General features: G+C 33.0%; 2 protein-coding genes across 3 annotated transcripts in view; both read right to left on the bottom strand.

Annotated features, from left to right (window-relative positions):
* LOC107627874 overlaps positions 1-10049 on the bottom strand; it is a 22087-nt gene extending 12038 nt beyond the window's left edge. For both annotated transcript variants that reach the window (XM_021116383.1, XM_021116382.1), the window contains exons 1-3: positions 9166-10049; positions 7944-8654; positions 6172-6930 (exon numbers count right to left, since the gene is read on the bottom strand). In XM_021116383.1, coding sequence (XP_020972042.1) covers positions 6172-6930; positions 7944-8654; positions 9166-9939 — 2244 coding nt within the window. In that variant the 5' untranslated portion in view covers positions 9940-10049. The remainder of the gene's footprint in view (positions 1-6171; positions 6931-7943; positions 8655-9165) is intronic.
* On the bottom strand, positions 11244-21937 carry LOC107627873 (probable disease resistance protein At4g27220). The gene is made up of 5 exons (XM_016330690.2): positions 21758-21937; positions 21360-21495; positions 12415-15323; positions 12064-12315; positions 11244-11897 (listed from the first exon to the last, which is right to left on the bottom strand). Exons 3-5 carry the CDS (start codon positions 15289-15291, stop codon positions 11244-11246), a joined length of 3783 nt encoding a protein of 1260 aa, XP_016186176.1. The 5' UTR covers positions 15292-15323; positions 21360-21495; positions 21758-21937.

Below are 22054 nucleotides of genomic sequence, written 5' to 3'. Positions count from 1 at the left end.
ATTATATGTAACAAATATATAATTTTAAAGGCTGTATACTACTAGGCTTTGTCTTGTTTAATGTCATTCATTTTTTAACGGCATCTTATTGAAATCCTCTAATATTACTTGAATGTTATGCGAGCCTATTATTATAACTAGCTAGTGTATTTAATCTACCCTCTTATTCATTAATTCTGTGTAATAATAGATACAATATTAGTTTAGATGGTACTTTTTTCATTTTTAACCAAGAGATTTTATATTTAAAATTTACAAATAACTATATATAATGAAGAATATTTAAAAAAAGAAAAATTTGTATAATATAAGAATTTAAAGAAGTTCTTTAAAAGAACATTTATTTTTTTACAGTGTCATAATTATTTACATGTAATACGTATTTTTAATAAAATTGTGAAAGAGTAGGAAAAGCAAAGAAAAGAACTTTTATTGATTGTTGATTGAATTGTACTGAAGTGACTAAATATATATAGAGTATTGTCCTATAAAAGATAAAAACAAATAAAGATAAGATAAGAATAACTAAAGATAAGATAAAGATAATAAAGACTAAAATTATAATTGAATTTATGTATTCTGTTGGGCTGAATTTGTGGGCTGTGAGACTTCTTTGTTGTTGTCATGGGCTAAGGTAGAAGAATGGTTTAATATGCCCCCGCAAGCTGGAGGATGAAAGATATCGAGAACTCCAAGCTTATTGAGATTAAGATGGAAGGGTTGAGGAGACAAAGGCTTTGTGAAGATGTCAGCTAATTGCCCAGAAGAAGGAATGGGGAGAAGTTTCATCACTCCAGCTTGAGCTTTTTGTCGAACCAAGTGACAATCGACCTCTAAATGTTTGGTCCGTTCATGAAAAACTGGATTAGCAGCAATATGAAGAGCACTTTGATTATCACAGTATAAAACTGGTGGGCGGATAGGAGAGATACGTAAAAATTGTAACAGATTTATTATCCATTGAAGTTCACAAGTTGTGTTGGCAAGTGCACGATATTCTGCTTCAGTAGATGAGCGGGCAACGGTGGTTTGTTTCTTGGTCTTCCAAGAGACTAAAGAGTTGCCTAAGAAAAAACAATAGCCTGTTAAAGATCGCCGAGTGTCAGGACATCCGGCCCAATCAGAGTCACTGAAGCCGAGAAGCTGAATTTCTGATTCTCTTGAAAAAAAAATTTCTTTGCCGAGGCTAGTTTTTAGATATCGTAACACATGCTTGGCAGCTTGAAGATGAGATTCAGTAGGAGTTGCCATAAATTGACTTAATTGTTGAGTGGCATACATGATGTCTGGTCGAGTAGTGGTAAAGTAGATAAGATGCCCAACCAAACGGCGATACACAGAAGGGTTAGATAGCAAGGGACTTTTATCTTGATATAATCTTGTGGAACTATCCATTGGAACAGAGGCAGGTTTAGCACCTAATAAACCATAATCCTCCAAAAGATCAAGACAATATTTTCTCTGAGATAAGCAAAATTCCTTTGCTGATTGAGCTACTTCAATACCCAAAAAATATTTTAAAGGGCCCAAATCTTTAATTCGAAAGTGCTGGTGCAAAATAGACTTAATGAAAGCAAGTTCAGAGATAGAATCGCCGGTGAGAACGATGTCATCAACATAGACTAGAAGTATACAAATTTGAGCACCAGTAAATTTAACAAATAGACTATAATCAGATAAAGTCTGCTGATATCCATGGGATAGTAAAAGATGAGAAAGTTTGTCATACCACATACGACTAGATTGTCGTAGACCATATAATGACTTTAGTAACTTGCAGCATTGATTTGGGCGAGGAGATGTGAACCCGGGTGGCAAAGTCATGTAAACATCTTCAGAAAGATCCCCATGTAAGAAAACATTATTGACATCTAACTGATGTATGGGCCAATGCTTCATAGAGGCCAATGCCAAAACTAATCTAATGGTGGCAGGCTTGACAACAGGAGAGAAGGTTTCCAAGAAATCAACACCTTCAGTCTGGGTGAATCCTTTGGCCACAAGGCGAGCCTTATATCGATCAACTGAACCATCAGGCTTGCGTTTGATGCGATAGACCCATTTACAGCTAACCGGCTTAACACCTGCAGGACAATCAACAAGACGCCAAGTTTTGTTCAACTCAAGAGCATCCAGCTCATCTTTCATAGCACTACACCAATTGGGATGTTGATTGACATCTTTAAAGAACTTTGGCTCAACGTCAGAATGTAGAGATAATAGAAACCTTTTATGTGAAGATGAAAGAGAAGAAAAAGACATGACTGAAGATAAAGGATACCTGCACTTTGAGGGAGATTGATTGGTAGAGGTGAGAGACGAATTGCACAAGTAATCAGAGAGATATGCTGGAGGTCGGTGAGGTCGATCAGAATGACGAGGATGGGGTTGCTCAGGTGGTGAGGAAGGTGACGGGGGATGAGGAGGTGATGGTGGACTAGTGTCTAGTGCAGAAGAAGAGGAGGGTGTGGGCCTCAAAAGAGATTCGGTTGTTATGGATTCAAGTTGGTTAGGACACGATAGTGAGGAAGAAGGATAGGTTGTTGGAGAGAATAAAGGATTAGATGGAGTTGGATCAATGGGTATGGGTGAGGTTTCAACTGGAAGGGTTGGTATTTTTGGGTTATGTGTGTTGATAGAAAAATTGTTTGGTTCAGAATTTGTTGTTGGGTTGGAGAGAGAAATTGGGTCATTTGTGTGAACCAAAGGAAAGACTAATTCATCAAATACAACATTTCGAGAAATTTCAATTCTTTTGTCATCCAAAAGATAAATGATATATCCTTTAAAACCATTTTGAAAACCAATGAAAACACCCCTTTTGGCTCTTGGATCAAATTTTGATCTATTTGTCATTAGGGTAGACACAAAACATAAACAACCAAAAACTCTAAGGTCATGATAATTTGGTGGATGATTAAATAAAATCTCAAATGGTGTTTGAAAATTAATTGCAGAGGATGGAACTCTATTAAGCAAATAAACGGCATGTTTAACAGCATAAGACCAAAAAGATAATGGTAAATTAGATTGAAACATAAGAGCACGAGCTATATTTAAAATATGTTGATGCTTGCGTTCTACCCGTCCATTTTGTTGAGGGGTTTCAACACAACTACATTGATGAATAATTCCCTTGGAAGCATAAAAATCATGTAAAATAAATTCTGGTCCATTATCGGAACGGACAGTTTTGACTTTAGAATTGAATTGTGTTTCAACTAAAGTAATAAAATTCTTTACATGATTTTGCACTTCTCCTTTTGATTTTAACAAAATAGCCCATGTAAAGCGACTAAAATCATCAACAACAGTTAAGAAATATTTATGATTATGAATAAAATTTTGTCGAAACAGGCCCCAAATGTCAAAATGTAATAAATCAAAAATTGCATTAGTTTTATTAAAGTTTTGAGAAAATAAAAGTTTCTTCTGTTTAGAAAAATGACAAATATCACAAGTTTTATCATAATGCATAGAAATAAAAGGAAATTGCTTATGTAAATAATTAAGTCGTTGTTCAGAAAGATGACCCAAACGAAAATGCCATAACTCGGATGGTGTAATGGTTGATTTTGTTTTGATAGTATGAATGGAATGTGAAGTTGATGGGGTGTGAGTGAGAGTATTTTCAACAACATACAAGCCTTCTCTCATTCTACCAAAGCCAATCGTCCTCAAAGTGTTGATCTATAAAGTGCAAGAAGAAGATGAAAAAGTGAGTTGACATTGAAGATTGGAAGTAATTTTGGATATGGAAATAATGTTAAAATTAAAGTAAGGCAGATAAAGAATATCATGAAGGATTAAAGATGAAGAAAATTGCACAATACCCTTATAGGAAGCAGTGACTTTAGTGTTATTTGGTAAGTGAATGATAATGGGAGAGATTTTGTAATATGAAATAAACCAAGATAAGTTTGATGCAATATGGTCTGTGGCACCAGAATCAATAATCCAAGAATTTAAAAAGGTATTTTTGTTGGAAAAATTATTTAAAATAGAAAATGTGTTTGAAGAACAAAGATAATGAGTACTCGGATTAGGCAAAAACCCATTTTGATTTGATGAACCATTATCTCTATATTCTGAAGAGGGAGACTCGGTCTTTTTGAGAAGTGCTATGAGAGCTTGTTGTTGGGCTAGTGAGAGGTCCAAAATTGGGTTTGGATTCGGCTGATGGGTATGCCCTTCAATATGACCTAGGGCTGCCCTCTCATCATACACTGGAGGGGCGATTGAAGGAGTGGTGGCGGTGATAGCAACAGAGTGATGTGGACTACCAGAGTGACGTGGATGCCCTGGTGGGAACCCGTGTTTCGAATAACAGACTTCAATCGTGTGGCCACTACGACCGCAATGCGTACAGAACTTAGAGGAACCACCACGTCCCGCGCTGGAGGGAAAACCACCGCGACCCTTGCCGGAGGAAAAGCAACCGCGACCGCGACCTTGTGAGGGGTGCCGCGAATCGATGGCGGCAGTGATGGAACGTGGATCGTCTAGAATCCCAGCGGTAACTTGTAGCTGTCGTTCATGTTGGATGACCAATGCAAAAACTCTGGTTGCTGGAGGTAATTGGTCTAGGAGAAGTATTTGAGATCGCACCACCGAAAACCGTTCATCCAATCCTTAAGAAAGCGAATTATAAAATCTTGTGATCTGTGAAATGTTGCTGGACATGAACAGACCGGGAGAGGGCGAGAACTGTCGAGTTCCTCCCAAAGAGACTTCAGTGATGTGTAGAACTCGGTGACAGACAGAGTGCCCTGCTTAAGTGCATAGATTTCTTCTTGCAACTCAGCAATTCGGAGAAGATCACTCTGAGCAAATCGTTCTTTCAAATCGGTCCAGACAGAGGAGGCAGTGGCAAAATAGAGGACACTTTGAGTTATAGAAGGGGACAAAGAATGGAATAACCAAGATAAGACCAAGTTGTTGCAACGTTCCCAAGTCGAGAAAAGAGGATCCCCAGGTAGAGGAGAGGAGATAGAACCAGTAAGAAATCCATATTTATTTTTGGAAATAATAGCCATAGTGAAGAATCTATTCCATGAATGGTAATTGTTTACTGTAAGAACAGGGGTAACCAAGACTGAGGTAGGATTTTCGCTTGGATGAATATAATAGGGATTGGTTGTATCTTGAGTTAAATTGGAAGGTTGATTATTCATGGTAGGCGGGGGAGTTGAAAGAGTTTTAGGATCTGAATCGGTTGGTTTATCCATGGATATCAGCAGAGCTCAAGAAGAGCTCTGATACCATAATAAAATTGTGAAAGAGTAGGAAAAGCAAAGAAAAGAACTTTTATTGATTGTTGATTGAATTATATTGAAGTGACTAAATATATATAGAGCATTGTCCTATAAAAAATAAAAGCAAATAAAGATAAGATAAGAACAACTAAAGATAAGATAAAGATAATAAAGACTAAAATTATAATTGAATTTATGTATTCTTTTGGGCTGAATTTGTGGGCTGTGAGACTTGTTTATTGTTGTTATGGGTTAAGGTAGAAGAATGGTTTAATATTTTTTTAAGATTTTGCAAGTTACAAAAAATATAGTGATAAAAAAATTATAAAGGCAGGAAGTCAAATGGTGACTGAATAAAGTCACGGAATTTAAAAAATTTCACCTAAACAAAAGATGAATATCAAGATATATAAAAGATTTTTTGTTTAAGTTTAAATAATATTAATAACAATATGATTAAATGATATGAAAGTAAGGTTGTTATGTAACGTTTCAATATATAAAAGAGCATGAAATGATATGAAAGAGCACTAGACCTGGAATTTGTTTATTTCTTTTATCTATTATTCCAATTATGTAGTTTATAATATCAGGGACCTTTTTAACAAAATAATTTTAACTTTGAAAGAATGAAAGACGTACTTTTTTGTTATTTTATTATATGAAAAATATTTTTTTTTAAAAAAAATCTTTTAAAAAAATATAAATTATAGTTTCTCAAAAAATATATATTTTTTTTATTTTTCTAATGCTTTTATTTTTACTACTAGAAATTTGTCAAACACGCTAAAAAATAAAAAAGATTTTTTTATTGAAAAAATATATTTTTTTTATCAAAATAATGATGCCTAAACAAGCACAATATCAAGACCTTTTTAACAGAATAATTTTAACTTTGAAAGAATGAAAGACGTACTTTTTTGTTATTCATTTTGCGAATGGTGGTATCAACATCAACTTCCCATTGGACTTCATATTCATTAATCCACCTTTGTCCTGAGCGCAACTTGACTGAATTTAGATTTATTATGTGAATGTGGGGACAGAATGTTGTCATACTCCAGAATCTGCCAAAGATGGATAAGTGTTGCAATGATGGAAAACACAAAGTACGTTTGCCTGAGTATAACCATCTCAGCATTGGCAGCTCTTCAAGATGCAAAAACTGAAGCTGCTCAAATATTATGTTCTCATTAGATTCATCATCCTCTTTGCATATTATCTCTCGCATTGAACTACAATAGCTTATCTCCATATGCTTGAGTTGACTCAAACTTTCTGCTGTTGAAGATGTGAACACATACAACAAATCAATGCAATGATATATATTCAATTTCGTCAGACTAGAGAAAGACACCTTGCTTGCTACTAAGTTCTTTATATCAAGACACCACTTCACTTCCAATGTTTGGATATTATCAAGGATGGGGTGTATCCAAGAGTGATCGAAACCAATGGACTTGAGTCTCAAAAGAGAAGACATGCTTAACCCTTTGAGAGGGAGATGCGATAGGAGTTGAACATAATCAGCCTTAGGTTTTTCCTCAAATAGCACCTCTTCAACCCTTTCTTCTGACTTCCCGAATCCAAGTATCCGAGACTTTAGTTCCCAAGTCAACTTGGCGCCTCTCATATCAAATGATAATTTCTTCAAGCTCTGAAATAGAAGATTAACCTAACAAGCAACACAATCAAAATAGACTCATTTTAAGAACAACATAAATTAGTTTGGATATCTACTAGTGAATAAATAATGTAATTCATATACAACTATGGCTGGATTTGTTGATTTCTCTAATTCTTAATCACTCACTAAACAATTCTAATAAACTTAGGTAATATTGATTAGATCCAAAGAAAAATATATGCCAACATTTTTTTCACGCAAATACTTTTTTTGAAAATCTTTTGGGATAGAAAAAAATTTCTGCAACTTATTTTTTCTATTCTATTAATTGCAACCAAAAATTATATAAAGAAAATTGTAGGCAACTAGCAACGAAAAAAATGAATAAATTCGTTTTAAAAACAAAAATTAAATAAGTTGAAATATATATTACTCTACGCCTAATAATGAACAAATTATTTGATTCATATAGAACTTAAATAAATTGACATGCAATGACAAATTATATGAAATAGCGGGTACAAAATTGAGTTATTTAATCATATTTCATATTTTATAATGTCAAATATAGCAACTTATGATATTTTTTTGTGAGAAAAGGATAAACCATTAAAATATATTGTTTTGCCACTTTTTTTTAAATAAATCACTTTAAAAAAAATAAAAATATGACAAATATAGAATGATGAACACTCACTTCACTATCATCATATTAATTCAATTATTTTGTTTTGATGTTAAAATGTATATTGCAATTCAAATAAAAGCTAGAATACCTTTTTTTAATAAAATGCAAAAATTATTATTTTTATAATTAAAAAATAAAGATATCATATATAATTACGGTGTTAGTTGTTCATCAATATTGTTAGTTGTTCATCAATATTCACATTGAAGTTTCTGTTATATTTATGATATTGCACAATTTTTTTCTTAATTACGGTGTTATTTAATTTACTTATTTCTTATCAATGATTTTTGTTACGTTATATAAATTTTTATAATTGTTTGGTTAATATAAACTGATTTCAATAAAACTATAGAATCGTCATAAGAAGTACCTGCTCGATTGGAAGTAGAATTTGTTGATCTATAAATGCCTCTGCCTCTTGACAACTGAGTATCATCCATTTACAGACATGTATATATAGTTGTTTAAGCTTCGGAAATTGAAGCTTTTGTAGTCCCGGATAAAAGTGTTTGAGCATTGGCAGCTCTCTAAGCACCAGTGAAGTCAAAGAAGGAAGCTCAAATGTTTTGGTGTCTCCTAATTCTGAGGTTCTTTTATCTTCTGCAAAGATTTTTACCATTTTCTCACAGTCTTCTACCGAAAGATTATTCAGCATGGCAAGGTCTTCAGCAATGGATGTTGGAAACACATATTTCAAACTATCACATTTTTCAATGCTCAAATCTTGCAGAGCAGAAAAGTGAATAATTTCTATTGAATCTTTGTTCCATACATGTTCCAAATTTGGTAGATTCTTTAAAGATAATATTTTCATCAAACGAGACAACCCCATTGCTTTTGTCACCTGTTTATTGTTACTGTCATCCATGTTAAAGATGACTTGCACTCCATCGCAATCGGATACTTGCAGATCTTCCAAATTCTTAAAGCAATGAAGCAAATGAGATGGAATTACATGCACAAGATCATGACATCTCTTCACAACCAAAGATTTTACATTCTGAAACCTGTTCACTTGCACCAAGGTTTTGTCACACCATACTTGTTTTAACTCTGGATGATTCGAAAGCTCCAAATAAACCTATAAAATGATTGCGAGAAGAAAAAGGGATCATTTCTTAGCTTTTAAAATTACTGTCATTGAATTTTTTTTTTTCTAAAAATAGTTACAAAGGTTTAGTTATAAAAGATAAGTATATATTTAATATATATATATATATATATATTCAAGCTTTTGTTAAGTTATATTTTAGCAAAGTATAAGAATATATATGAAGTAGTTCTTCGACAAAAAATTTAAAATAACTTAACTAAAATCAAAATTTAAAAAGATAGATGTGTTAATATAAATTATAATATGTATATAAGTAAAAAATTATACAATTCAATAAATGAAATTAAAAACATTGAGAATATGAATAAAACTTTTCAATTTAACATAGTGCATGTCGAAATATGACTACTATAAAAAATAATACAAACTTGTAATTTAGTTCAATATTTAGGAACGTACGAAATCCAAGTAGAAAGGGATTAAGAACAAAGATATGGAAAATGAGCATTAATTGTATAAATGAGGGAGCACGGAGTACCTTATCCGTAAACAGCATTTGAATGGTGGCATTCAGGTCTCCTTTCCAATACCCTTTCTCTTCCTCACCAAGTACGCTTTGTAGCTTGGGCGCTGTTATGTGCTTTGTAGTAAACGTTTTCATCTTGGGACATTCTGTCACAATTAATTTTTCCAACAATGGCACCGAAAACTCACAATTCGAGTTGCTACAGAAACTTGTGAGGTTGCTTAGTCCTTCAAGTTGTATAGTTATCAACTTGGCAAACACAATTTTAATCCCCTCCTCATTTTCCTGCTCATCCTTGGTAACTATTTCATTTAATTGAAGACAATACCGTACCTTCAAGGTGGTGAGTTGAACCAAGCTCTTTGCTGTTGAGCATGTCATTAGACTTTTCAATTCTTTACAATAAGATACTTCCAAGTATGTCAAGTGAGTGAAGGACACCGAGGAAGGTGCCAACCTCCTCAATCTGTGACAATCCATTAAGACCAAGCGGTGCAGTGATCTCTGAAGAGCAGGATCTCTTTCAAATCCAATATCCTCCATCTGTGGTGCCCACAAAAGTTTTAATTCCTTAAGTAGCAATACGGTTCCCAATCTTTGCTTCGGTGCAGTGTTTCCACTTGGCACGAACTCTCTAATGTTATTATCATAACCCAATTCAAAGATTTGTAGATTAGGAATGGTGTGGAGGAAGCAGTATAGAGTCTCGTCATGATGATGGCTCTGCCAATCCTTCAAGCAAAGGTGTTTCAAAGAGGTAAAGAGGTACTTGCGTGTGTTGCTCATTAACCACTCTACTCCTTTAGAGTCAATACTCAGATGCTCCAAGTTGGACAATACCTATATACATCAATTTATACAACTCATTATCAAATAAACTCCAATTACACCTATCCAAAACCCTTTATTCTTTGAAACGGGAAATTTATGTGTATACATAAAATTTTGTTTTCTATTATGTGTATATTTTTTATGTTAAAGCAAACCAAACCACATATAATATAACACGGGTTTCCATTGGCCCTCATTATTACAAAAACAATATTTTTATTACAACAAATTATCGGATATAATATTTTTGTAAACATAACAATTTTTCGAATATACATTTTAACTTTAAAATAAAATTATATTTTATAAAAAGATATTTGTATAAAAATAATTGAAAACCAATTATCATACTTCTTAAATATATAATAAACAATAATTCAGACACTTAAATCTTCTTATTTCCTATATATATTTTTCCACTTCTTCAATCTAACAAGTGACTCTCAAACACCAATCGTAGCTATGGAAGATTATTAACAGTTTAAAACAATGATACATCCTTAATAAAAACACACATAATATATAATTGAATGATAGTTTATCTAAAACTAGAACAAGAAAAAAATATGATTAATAGATACTTTATCTAAAACTAGAATAAGAAAAAAAATGTACTGATTGATAAATAGTTTAGATTAATTGCATAGTTAAGATTACTAAAATTTAAAAGGTTGACTTTTTTGAAAATGTATCTGTATTCTAATTTGGTGAAAAAAAATTTATTTCTCTGCACTAAAAAATAAGTATGTATTTTATTTTGAAATGACGGATATATTTCTATTAGAAATAATAAATAAGAATGTAAGTATCTATCATGGTTTCGATTTTGATACACACAGTATCTTTAGGTGGATATATTTCTATTAAAAATAATAAATAAGAATGTAAGTATCTATCATGGTTTCGATTTTGATACACATAGTATCTTTAGGTTTTTTTTTTATATACTAAAAATAGGAGACTTAAATCTACATCTCTTAATAGAGTATGGGAAGATTATGCTATTTAAGTTATAACTCATTGTCATCTTTGAATGTTTGAATACACACATGAATTTGTATTTTATAAATTTAGACTTGTGCCCCCTTAAAATCTTATTCAATAGTGTAATTCTTTTCTTTGTTCATTAACAATTTTACAAAAAAAAAAAAGGGTAAAACTAAGAAGGAGTATGGCAGTGATGTATAGTGAAACAATGGAACTAAAGAAATTAGGCAAGCACCAGAGCCACTGAAAAAATGTTAGAAATTTATCATTTTTTATGGATACTTCAGATTTGGACACTCAATCATTGTCAGTTGCTTCAAGTTTGGACACTCTACAATATGTCTCCCTTTGTACAAACATCGGATGCTTGGTAACTTCCTAAGTGACATGGAGACTACTTCAGGAAACTTCAATGTTGTTTCTGATCCTCCATCACACGCAATGATTTCTTCCAAATTATCACAAGATTGTATCGAAAATCTTTCTAGTTTTCCCAGATCCTTGGCTATAGATGCTTGCAACACATTACTCAATGTGTTACAATCAGAAATCTCTATGCTCTGCAGATTTGTGAAGTTAACCACTCCTTTTGGATCTTCACTCCACACTTGCTTCAGATATGGGAGATCCCACAAATCAATAACCTCCAGTAATGCAGATTTGGTGTCATTTTGTTGCGAAGAACCTCTTATTTTAAAAATGAATTCCACTGACACGCAACAATAAACCTTTAAGCTTTTCAAATGCAAATACCAGCATTTCATATGATTAGGAAAAATGATTTCAAGCTTATCGCAATCGCTAATATCAACAGAAATGAGACTTGGAAATGAATCTGCACCGACTTCGTCTTCATGTGGCCATATGTCTTTTAAAATCTCCATTTGACTCAACTGGATTTCCTCTAACTCAGGAAGGATACGAACCTGTTTTGATGTAATAAAAAGTCATTATTCAATAAAAGTCACCTAAACAATGATCAACATTAGCAAATAAAATGCATGATTGGTGAGTAAATAATAAAATTATAATAATGTAACATGAACAAAAACATAAAAAATCTATTACAAACTTTATCATTATCTCACGCACCTTTGCATACACATTCTTTTTTCCTTCTGTGACAAATAACTTTTCCATCAATGGACACCCACTTATAGAAATGCTTTTTAATTTATTGAGATTGCAAGCCACAGACAATGAACATAAATATGTCAAGTTACAACAGTCTTTCATAGTTAACTTTATTAAGTTCTGAAACCAACTATTTGAAGGTGGATTGCTCCATATCTTGTGAATCTTGATTGAAAACAACTTCAAAGTTTCTAAGTTTGGAATTTCCACCTGCAGGACAGAACCAAATACAAATTCTGTTACTCTATTTGAAATCATAGGTCTTAAAATGATAAATATATATTACTTTAAGTTGGAAGAAAGGCATACATTTTCATTAAAGAGAGAAATGGAAGTTGTGGCACTCTGCTCATTCGTTACTGCTGGGACAATTTCCCTGTCATTGATATTGTAAAAACTGACAAATGATGGTAAATCTTGTAGTGCCAAAGAGCATAACTTGTGAAACTCAACCTTATTGTTGGATCCTTCTCCTTCCTCACCAACAATTGCCTCTAAAGAATCACATTTAGAGACATCAATTGTTTCTAGACTAGTAAGAAATTTAACAATGTAAAGAAAGAATATACTCTTCAATTGGGGGCACATTTTCACTTTGATTGTCTTTAGTCTAGAGAATGATGAATCTGTAACAGGACTACAACATATCTTCTTTATCTTAATTAGGTTGAAGAGACTAAGCAACTCTAAATTGGGAAACACATCTTGAGGTTGTGACAACTCCATTGAATTCACAATATATTCAATGTCTTTGTTATTTACTATCGACAAGTGTTTCAAATATGGAAATCCATCCAAATTTAGCTCATAAAATGCATTTCGAACTCCATGCAGATCTCCCAATAGCAAATTCTCCACTCCTTTGAATAACAATTTAACTCCTTTGAGAGAGTGAATATCCATGTCAGCTTCTAGCTGCAGTGCCAATGATCTTGAAGTTTCATATTTGTTGGGCATCTTGAAATCCCCAGTCGAAAGTGTCTCAAAGTCTCCAATCACAATCTTGTAATCATTCAACTCGTGAAAGAACAAGTCTGTTGGCAAAAACTCAGCATTGGGGATGCAAACATCTATAGTATTCAATTCATGCAAATGTTTCACCTCAGATAGAATTGAAATTTGACTATGATTTGTCAAGCTGTTTCTTATATGCAGTTCCTCCAAACTGGTGAAGCTTGATAAAGAAAGAGATCGAGTAAATCTGTTTATGAAACAGTCGCTAATGTCTAGCAACTGTAACTTGCATAAGCACTCTAACTCTGGTAGCCAATCTTCAATTCTAGATCCTGAAAGGCTAAGAATTCTTAAATTTTTTAGTTTATTTATAATTGACAAGTTACCAAGAGTGCATTTCTCCAAGCAAAGCATTCTGAGGTTTGCTAAGCATTCAATTGAAGACGGAAGATTTGATAGATGGATTCCTGATAATACTAATACTCTGAGATCTTCCATTCTTTCAAAAAATCTGTCTGGTATTTGCAAACTTGGATCATCATTGTCGATATGGAAGAATTTGAGTTGAGGACAGTTCAAAACTTTTGGGAGTTCAACCATGATACGACTCTTGTGTAGATGAATTCCAGAAAGCTTCTGAAGTTGCTTCTTGTCAGGCCAAAAATCTAGTTTGTCATTTCTCAAGATAAATACCTTGCGCTCCTTGCATGCTATGGATAGAGCAGCATCTCGAACTATATCATGCATCTCGAAATGATCAATAGAATTACAATCCAACATCAACCCTGAATCTTTTAACTTGTTGATTGATGATTTGGATATTCTGTCGTGAGCTTCCCTCAGTGTGTGGACACCTTTAAGTATGCCCAAGCCATAACAATACTTCACCAAGTCTGCAATTAGTGATTGATGACTTATTTGAGCTGAAACTAGCAAAATAGACTTGAGCTCCTCACTTGCTAGATGATCATAATTCTTCTTCACGTAATTCTCCATGTCCTCTCTTGCTTCATTTGGTTCTTGGTTTCCGAGTTTTTGTAGTTCATCTTTTAACTCGGACTCGCTCTTATTTCTTAACGACTTTCCGAGTATAAGAACAAGCATGGGTAACCCTGCACAATACTTGTCAAGCATATCGGATAACTCCGGATTTTCATTTGGTATTCCAGCCACCCTCGTAAACAATGCTGAAGCTTCGCCAGGCTTTAATTTTGGCACAAGGAAAGTTGACTTAACATTCATCTTAACACGCAAAACTTCTTCAAATCTTGAAGTGACCAAAATCTTGCATCCCTTGGTGTTGCCAGGAGAATTTTCAATTTTTGCTCTTTGCTCTTTTGCCTCATTTCTTTGATTGTGCATGACATCACTTGAAACATTGTCATCATCAAATGGAATCCCTATCTTGTTCAAATCCAGTTCATCCCAAAGGTCATCAAGGATCACAAGGGTATTCTTCTGCGTCAACACATCTCTCAAACGAGCTGCTCTCCTATCGTCACCTTCATTTGCAAAAGTCAATCCTAAATGGTCGGCGATATCTTGCTGAACTTTTCGAAGGTCTGGATCTTTCTTTACGGTTGCCCAGGCCACCTTATCAAACAGTATTGTATTGCAAGTAGCTTGCTCTGCAATTTTGTAGAGCAAAGAAGTCTTGCCCACACCACTAGGCCCATGCAGCCCAACCATCCTCACCCTCGAATCTTTTAATTTCTCCATGATCTTGTCGATTATACCCTTTCTTGATTCAAACTCATGATAGCGATTGCTATCCGCAATCTTTAGAACTTTTGGACCACCAGAAATTGCTTTTGTAACTTGGGAAAATTCCTTATTTAGATTGTCAATACTGGGTGCCAATATCTTCTTTGCTTTCCTGCCAAGTTGACGCCTGTGCCACAAGAAAGGCAGAGCCCCGCTAGAGCAGCCCCCGCTAAAGCAACTTGTCTTGGATTCAAGCATTTTGTCATCGTGAAACTCCTTACTTTCTTCCCTCTTTTCCGCCACCTTCTTAAGCCAACCTTCAGCAGTTGGTGTGATTTCTTCTGCATTATTTTTTGCAGCGTCAACAAGGTGCTTCACTGTTAGCTCATTCTTCTCAAGCTTATCATCGAGTTCTTTTATATTCTTAACATGATCTTCATAATTGATAATATAATCAAGCTGGCGAATACTCGCTTCCAGGAGTAAGTCAATCGCTTTTTCTAGTGGTTTACACGCAAGGTTCCCCATTCTTCTAGATGTTCTACTGATATACCTCCATCCTGTAATGCAACGAATCCACGTGTTCTTAGTACCTTGGTTTATATATACTAGAATGAGTCACTGAGGATAAATTAATGATAGTATATAATAAATATTAAAAATAATTATGGTTTGTAGAATTAAATTAAATATACGTAAATTAAAGTTAAATTTAAAAAGTGTTATTGTTTAGAGTTGTTGTTTTTTTTGTGTCGTAGATTCTTGTTAAGGCATGTTTTTTATAAATTGTTGAGTTGTATTTACTATTTATTGTGTTGTTTGTTCCATCTTTGTATGTATATTCTTCTTTCGAAGATGTATCTTAAATTTGTATGTTTTTTTTCTTTATTCTCTTGATTGATGTGCATCCAGTTTTCTAATGACATCTACAATAAAAAGAATAAAAATGTGTAGAATTTTTTTTAAATAAGTTATTTTTAATAAGAATAATTGAAATACCCGTTAATATTTTTCTTTGATCCACTTTGTGACAATGTCTCAAGTGATACAAATTTAAAATGGAGTTGAAAAATGTTCAATTTAAAAATATAATTTAAAAATATAATAAATATGTTTGTTTTGTATCTTTTCATCTAATATAATCATTTTTAAGCAAAAAAATTTTTCTTTATTTGTGGGTGTTAATGTTTTGCATAGACGAACCACACAAACTTTGATAAACTAATTGCCTGTTTATTTGGTGATATGATATTGTCTAAAGAATGATATTTTATTGAGTAAGTTTGAGATGTTGTGTAGTGCGAAAATAAATTTCTTGTGATAAGAGAGTTATATAAGTAGGTCAAATAGTATGTAATTTAAATATTTATAACGTAAAATTTATTATGATTAATAGATTATTATGATATTTGTAATATGGATGTTTATTATATTTAATGAGTTATTTATAAAAATTAATAAATTAATTATTGGGGTTATAAATTTATTGTATTATTTATAACGGTAAAATATAATAAATATAGAGATATAAATTCTTGTAGGTTACAAATTTGGTTAGATATTATTAATTTTTAATTATTGTCATTGGTAATTATGCAGCCTAATTTGCAAATATTTTTATTACTTGTATTTTTTTATATATTTTATCTTTTTTGTTGATTTGAAAATAATAGTTGATTTGGCAAAAAATTAGTGGTTGATTCTAAAATTTTGCCAAGTAAACGATGTTGCTGACATGTCATTAATAGGAAGAAAAAAGTGTCTTAAAAGTAACATGGGTAAACTTATGTATCTACTTTATCGAAAATGTTTGGTAACCAAAAAATATTAGCCAAAAACAGCCAGAATTTGCCTTATTTAGCATTTATTAATTGTTACGACAATTAATGAATACTAAATAAGGCAAGTTCTAACTTTTTTTTTTGTCTACCTAGCATATTAAGAATAGATTGGTTCATTTTTATTTATAAAAAAACAACAACTAAGAATAATAAAATAAAAAAGTGGTAACAATAGATCCAAATATTCTTGAATTTTATTCTTTAATTATTTCACAGAATTTAGATTCTCTAAATTTTGAATTTTATTTTAGAAGATAAAGTATGATCTTTTATCATTTATTTTATAAGTAAAATAAAAAAATATAAGAAAAAAATATTTAATAATAAAAAATAATATTTTATTCTCTAAAATGAAAATTTAAAATTTAGAGAATCTAAATTTATTTGAGAGTAATGGCCTCAAAATAAAAGTGTTTTAAACAAGAATAAACACTCATAATTAAATGAGAATCCGACAGCTAATAAAGTTGCCATCTCATAAAACTGACAAATCATAAGCATTAAAAAGCATATAATGAAGGTAATAAAAGCCTCAAAAGCGGTTACTCTCAAACAAAGGAATAAAAGGTGGGAGAATTCAACACGTTAGGATATCCACTGCAACAAAAATATTGAGTACCATCAGATTTAGTGTCATAGAGTAGCGACAGATTTATCGTCGGATTCATTGGCAGTAATGATATCAAAGTCGTAAGGTTAAGTAATTATTGATAGATTCTGTTTTTCGATGATAAATCCAATGATAATATTTAAAAGAAAAATAAATTAAATTGGTGTGTCTATTAACATTGGATTTACTGTCAGAAAAATTCGACAGTAACTCCAATTAGTGAAACGTTATATTTTGGTGACTCGCAAAGGTTTATTGTCAAAATTTTTTGAGAATAATTCTGACGGTAAAAGAAGCATAAATTCAAATCACGAACCCTCTTCCCCCTCATTCGGACCCTAACTACTATCACCATTCTTTGTTACCACCATCTGCCACCACTGTAACGTTGACGACCACTGCTGCAACATCCACCTCTTCCCTTATTTCTTGTTATGTTCTTTATTATAGGTTCTTGAACAACTCTTTTTCAATTCCTTTAATTTTAGTTTAATTTAGTTTATGTTTGAGTAGAATTTTAATTTTAATTTTGAATCAATTTTAAAATTAGTTTAGTTTAGTTTTCTAATCTTAGTGGATTTAAGTTGATTAAGTTAGGTTAGATTCAATACATTAGGTTTTGAATTGTTGAAGTGTTTAGAATTGTCTAATTGTGTTAATTGTTGTGTCGAGGACTATTTTACTGAGAAAATGTTGTTGAGATTGTTTGATAATTATTTCATTTTAGTTTAATTTAGTTTAGGTTTGGTTGGAATTTCAATTTTAATTTTGAATCAGTTTTAAAGTTAATTCAATTTAGCCTTCTAATCTTAGTGAATTTAGATTGATTAAGTTAGGTTAGATTCAATACATTAGGTTTTGAATTATTGAAGTGTTTAAAATTGTCTAATTGTGTTAATTGATGCGTTGATGACTATTTTGCTGAGATTGTTTGATAATTTGATATTTGCAGACATGATGATAGGTAGAGGTGCTGCGAATCAGGTAGGGGTGGCAACGGGGCGGGTAGGGGTGGGTTTTTGCTCTACCCGACCCCGCTCCGCCGTACAACTACCCGCATAGAATTACCTAAACCCGACCCCGCCCCGCCCCTCCCAAGAACCCGCCCTGCTAAAAACCCGCCCCGGTGCGGGGCAGGTAATTACCCGCCCCGAGCGGGTAGGGGCGAGGTGGGTACCCGCGGGTTCTGATGGTATTGTCATCCCTAGAATCAGGCTGCTGGTCGTGATCGTAGCCGTGGTCGGGGTAGAGAGAGGGTTTCTTCTAGTACTCCCGGAACTTCTGGATCCTCTCCCTTTACACCGACCACCCCGGTGACGCTACCTTGGCACTCATTGAATCTTCCTATTATTGGTCTCAAAAGAGCGATGAAGTGGAGAGTTATGTGAAGACTTATCTTGTGTGCCAACAAGATAAGATTGAAAATAAGACACCAAGTGAGTTGTTGGAACCTTTGCCTCCGTCAGAGTGACCGTGAAAAAGTGTGTCTTTGGATTACATCTCTGTCTTATCAAAGTCTGAGGAATTTGGATCTATTCTCATAGTAGTAGATTGATTTTCTAAGTATGCTACATTTATACCTGCCCCCTATCGATTGCACTGCAGAGGAAGCAGCACAATTATTCTTTAAGAATGTGGTGAAGTATTAGGGATTACCCAAGAGCATCATTAGTGATCGAGACCCAAGTTTCACAGGACGATTATGGACAGAGCTGTTCAAAATACATGGATCGGAGCTTCATTTCTCAATAAGTTTTCATCCTCAATCTGATAGACAAACTGAGAAAGTGAATGCCTTACTCAAGTGTTACTTGAGACATTTTATAAGCGTCATTCAGAAGGATTCGACAAAATTCCTACACATCATTCAATTCTCATATAATCTGCAAAAGGGTAAGTCTACAGAAAAGAGCCCGTTCGAGATTGTAATTGAACAACAGCCGCTTATACCATACTCTCTTTCTTCCTCTTACTCAGAGAAGAGCCCTTAAACTTGTCATATGATTAAGTCATGGGAAGAACAAGCAAATGTCACTCGTTCTTACCTCGACAAAGCTGCAAAGAGGATGAAAAATGGGCAAATAAGAAGAGGAGGCATGCAAGCTATCAAGTGGAAAACAAGGTAATGATTAAACTTCTTCCACAACAATTCAAAGTCTTTCACAAGGTTCATAAGGGCTTAATCTACAAATACGAAGAGCTATTTGAGATCATTGGGCGTGTTGGGAAGGTTGCTTATAAAGTACAACTCCCTCCCCTATAAAGATTCATCCAGTCTTCCATGTGAGTATGCTTAAACTATATCATGAAGACCAAGATAAACCGAGCAAAGGTGACTCGAAGCGAGCTCCACCTGTGATAATTAGATCATTTGACAAAGAGATCAAGGAGATCCTAGCTAATTAGGTTGTGCGATAAAGAGGAGTACCACCAAGTGTCTAATACTTGATCAAGTGAAAATGACATCCAATAATAAAGGCTAATTGGGAAGCTCGTAAAGATCTGCGGCAATTCCAAGAATACCAAAAGCGCTATCATAAAGAAAACACGACGAGAACATCTGCGTAATATGTGGGGGAGAATGTCACGGTAAATTTTAGAAGGTTAGATTTAATGGTGTTTGTATAGTTTTTTAGAGTGTTTGAGAATGCTCTAGATAGTTCCAGAACGTTCTAGAATGTTCTAGAAAGTCCCGAAATACTCTAAAAGGCTCTAGAAGACTTTGGAAGGTCATAGAGTATTCTAAAAGAGTGTAGATGCATATAAAAGTATAAAGAGCAATATGAAATAATCTAAAAGTATTTAGAAAAATGTGGTAAGATAAATATTCGTAGTGAAAATTATGGATGATCAATCTGGACCGTTGATTAGATTTAATCATAACAATTCAAAGTGAATAACCATAAATAGGAGTGAAAATTAGAGTTTGGATGTAGAAAGCATTTGTAACAACTAACAAACACTTAAGTAATAAAGTGTTCTTTTCACTAAAGCTTCATTTCTCTTGTGTTATCTTCTGTTCTTAGCTTTTTTGTTAAATATTGAGGGTTAGACTGATTTTATCTTAATTTAAAAAGTTGAATAAATCCGAATATCGGTACGATAATGTTAAAGTGTGTCCAAAATCGTAACAAAAATACTCTACTAATTTAAATTCTTTCTAAAATAACATTTTTTTTTATTAATGTAAGAATGTCACTTGATACTCAAAGAACATCTAATTATCCATGTTCTTTTAGTATCCTTGTTTAAATAGAGGTTTACATGGACAAGTTTTATGATTTTTATGTCTTTGTAAAATGTAAATTATATTTTTTTTTTATTTTTTATATTTATAAGATTATTATATCACTGGAGTTGTAGTTGGAGGGTCGACACCAAAAAATTCCTGAGCCGCATAGGCCGGCCGAAGAAGGATTCGACGAGCTCCCATTAGATTAGCAAAAGAGTTGAAGCAGAGGGTTAGATTTTTCAAAAAGTCCAAAAAACTGAAGAGAGAAATGAAAAGGCGTAAGGACGGCGAATAAGAAGCAAAAATTTATAAGGCTGCCTGCAATTGAAGATGGTAAGAAGTTATTGATTGTGTAGAATAATTACTGTGAAATAGAAGTTCAGGACATCAAGGGCAACAGAGTTCAAAGATGGAATTTTGGAGATCCTTGTTGTGTGTGTTCAGTCTCTTTTAGATTTGTGGCGTATTCTTTAACTTTATTAGCCTTTTAATTTAAAAGAAGTCTAAAAAGTCAATTATAACATACGCAAACTCAAGCCAATTCTTTGTAGTTATAGTTTTGAAATTTAAAAAATTAGAATAGTGGGAGTTATTTATTTTATACGATTCTACTAGAGAACCAATTAAAAGTATATAGTCGATTAGAACTAACTAATTTTAAAATAAGAGGTTTGCTACAAAAAAAAAATAATCCTCTACTATTTCTAATTTTTTGAATTTTAAAAAATAATCTTTTTCCTAGAATCTCACAAATAGTATATGGATTACCCAGTAGGTATATAATGTGTTCAATTTTCGTTACCGATAACGTAAAAAGAAAATCAAGTCCAATAAAGACAACAAAACTATATACAGACGTGATATAAATCATGACCAAAAAAAAGATGTGATATAAATATGCAATGGACCTTACCTTAGTCCTTAAATATCATCAGCAATCAACTGCAGTTCTACATTTTTCCTTCTCCAGATGCGTCACCTGTTCATATATGTTCTTGAATTTCTCCTCTTGGAATGTTGACCAATCACCACAATCCGAAGTTTCTGCACTGCAAAACCTCATTCGTATACGAAATGGGTTAAACAAACTTTTGTTAAAGAACTTGAATTTCCTTCGACACCTTTATCTATATGTGTGCGCGCGTGCGTGGTTAGTGATGTTTTATAATTTTGATTATTTATTTTTCGTATATTTGATTGATAAGAAAAAGAAGATAAGAAACATAAGCCATAAACGTTTAAAAACAGCTAACTTCAATCAAATTGAAGCTCGAACAAATCTTGATAAGGCTGAAAATTAAAGAAACAAACCTAATTTTGTCTAAAGTTCGATTGGGATGACCACGAATTAAGCAACTGGCGCGAGAAGAGATGAATGAAGAAGTTTGTTCCCTTAACAAGAGATTGCAAAAGAAGCTGAAAAATGTTTAGTATTCATAAGCTGCTACTATGTGATATTGTGATCAGTTATGGATGGAAAATGAGCGCGTGTAACAAATAAATGGCGAAACACCACTAGCCATCTGTCCCTTGGCATCTTTTCAAAGAAAAAGAAAAAGAAAAAGATTATATTCTATATACATTGAAAAAAGTTACCAGGAATCAACA

Source organism: Arachis ipaensis, chromosome B02 (assembly GCF_000816755.2).
Source record: "Arachis ipaensis cultivar K30076 chromosome B02, Araip1.1, whole genome shotgun sequence".
NCBI classification, from domain to species: domain Eukaryota; kingdom Viridiplantae; phylum Streptophyta; class Magnoliopsida; order Fabales; family Fabaceae; genus Arachis; species Arachis ipaensis.
This window is presented reverse-complemented; position numbering and strand designations above follow the sequence as displayed.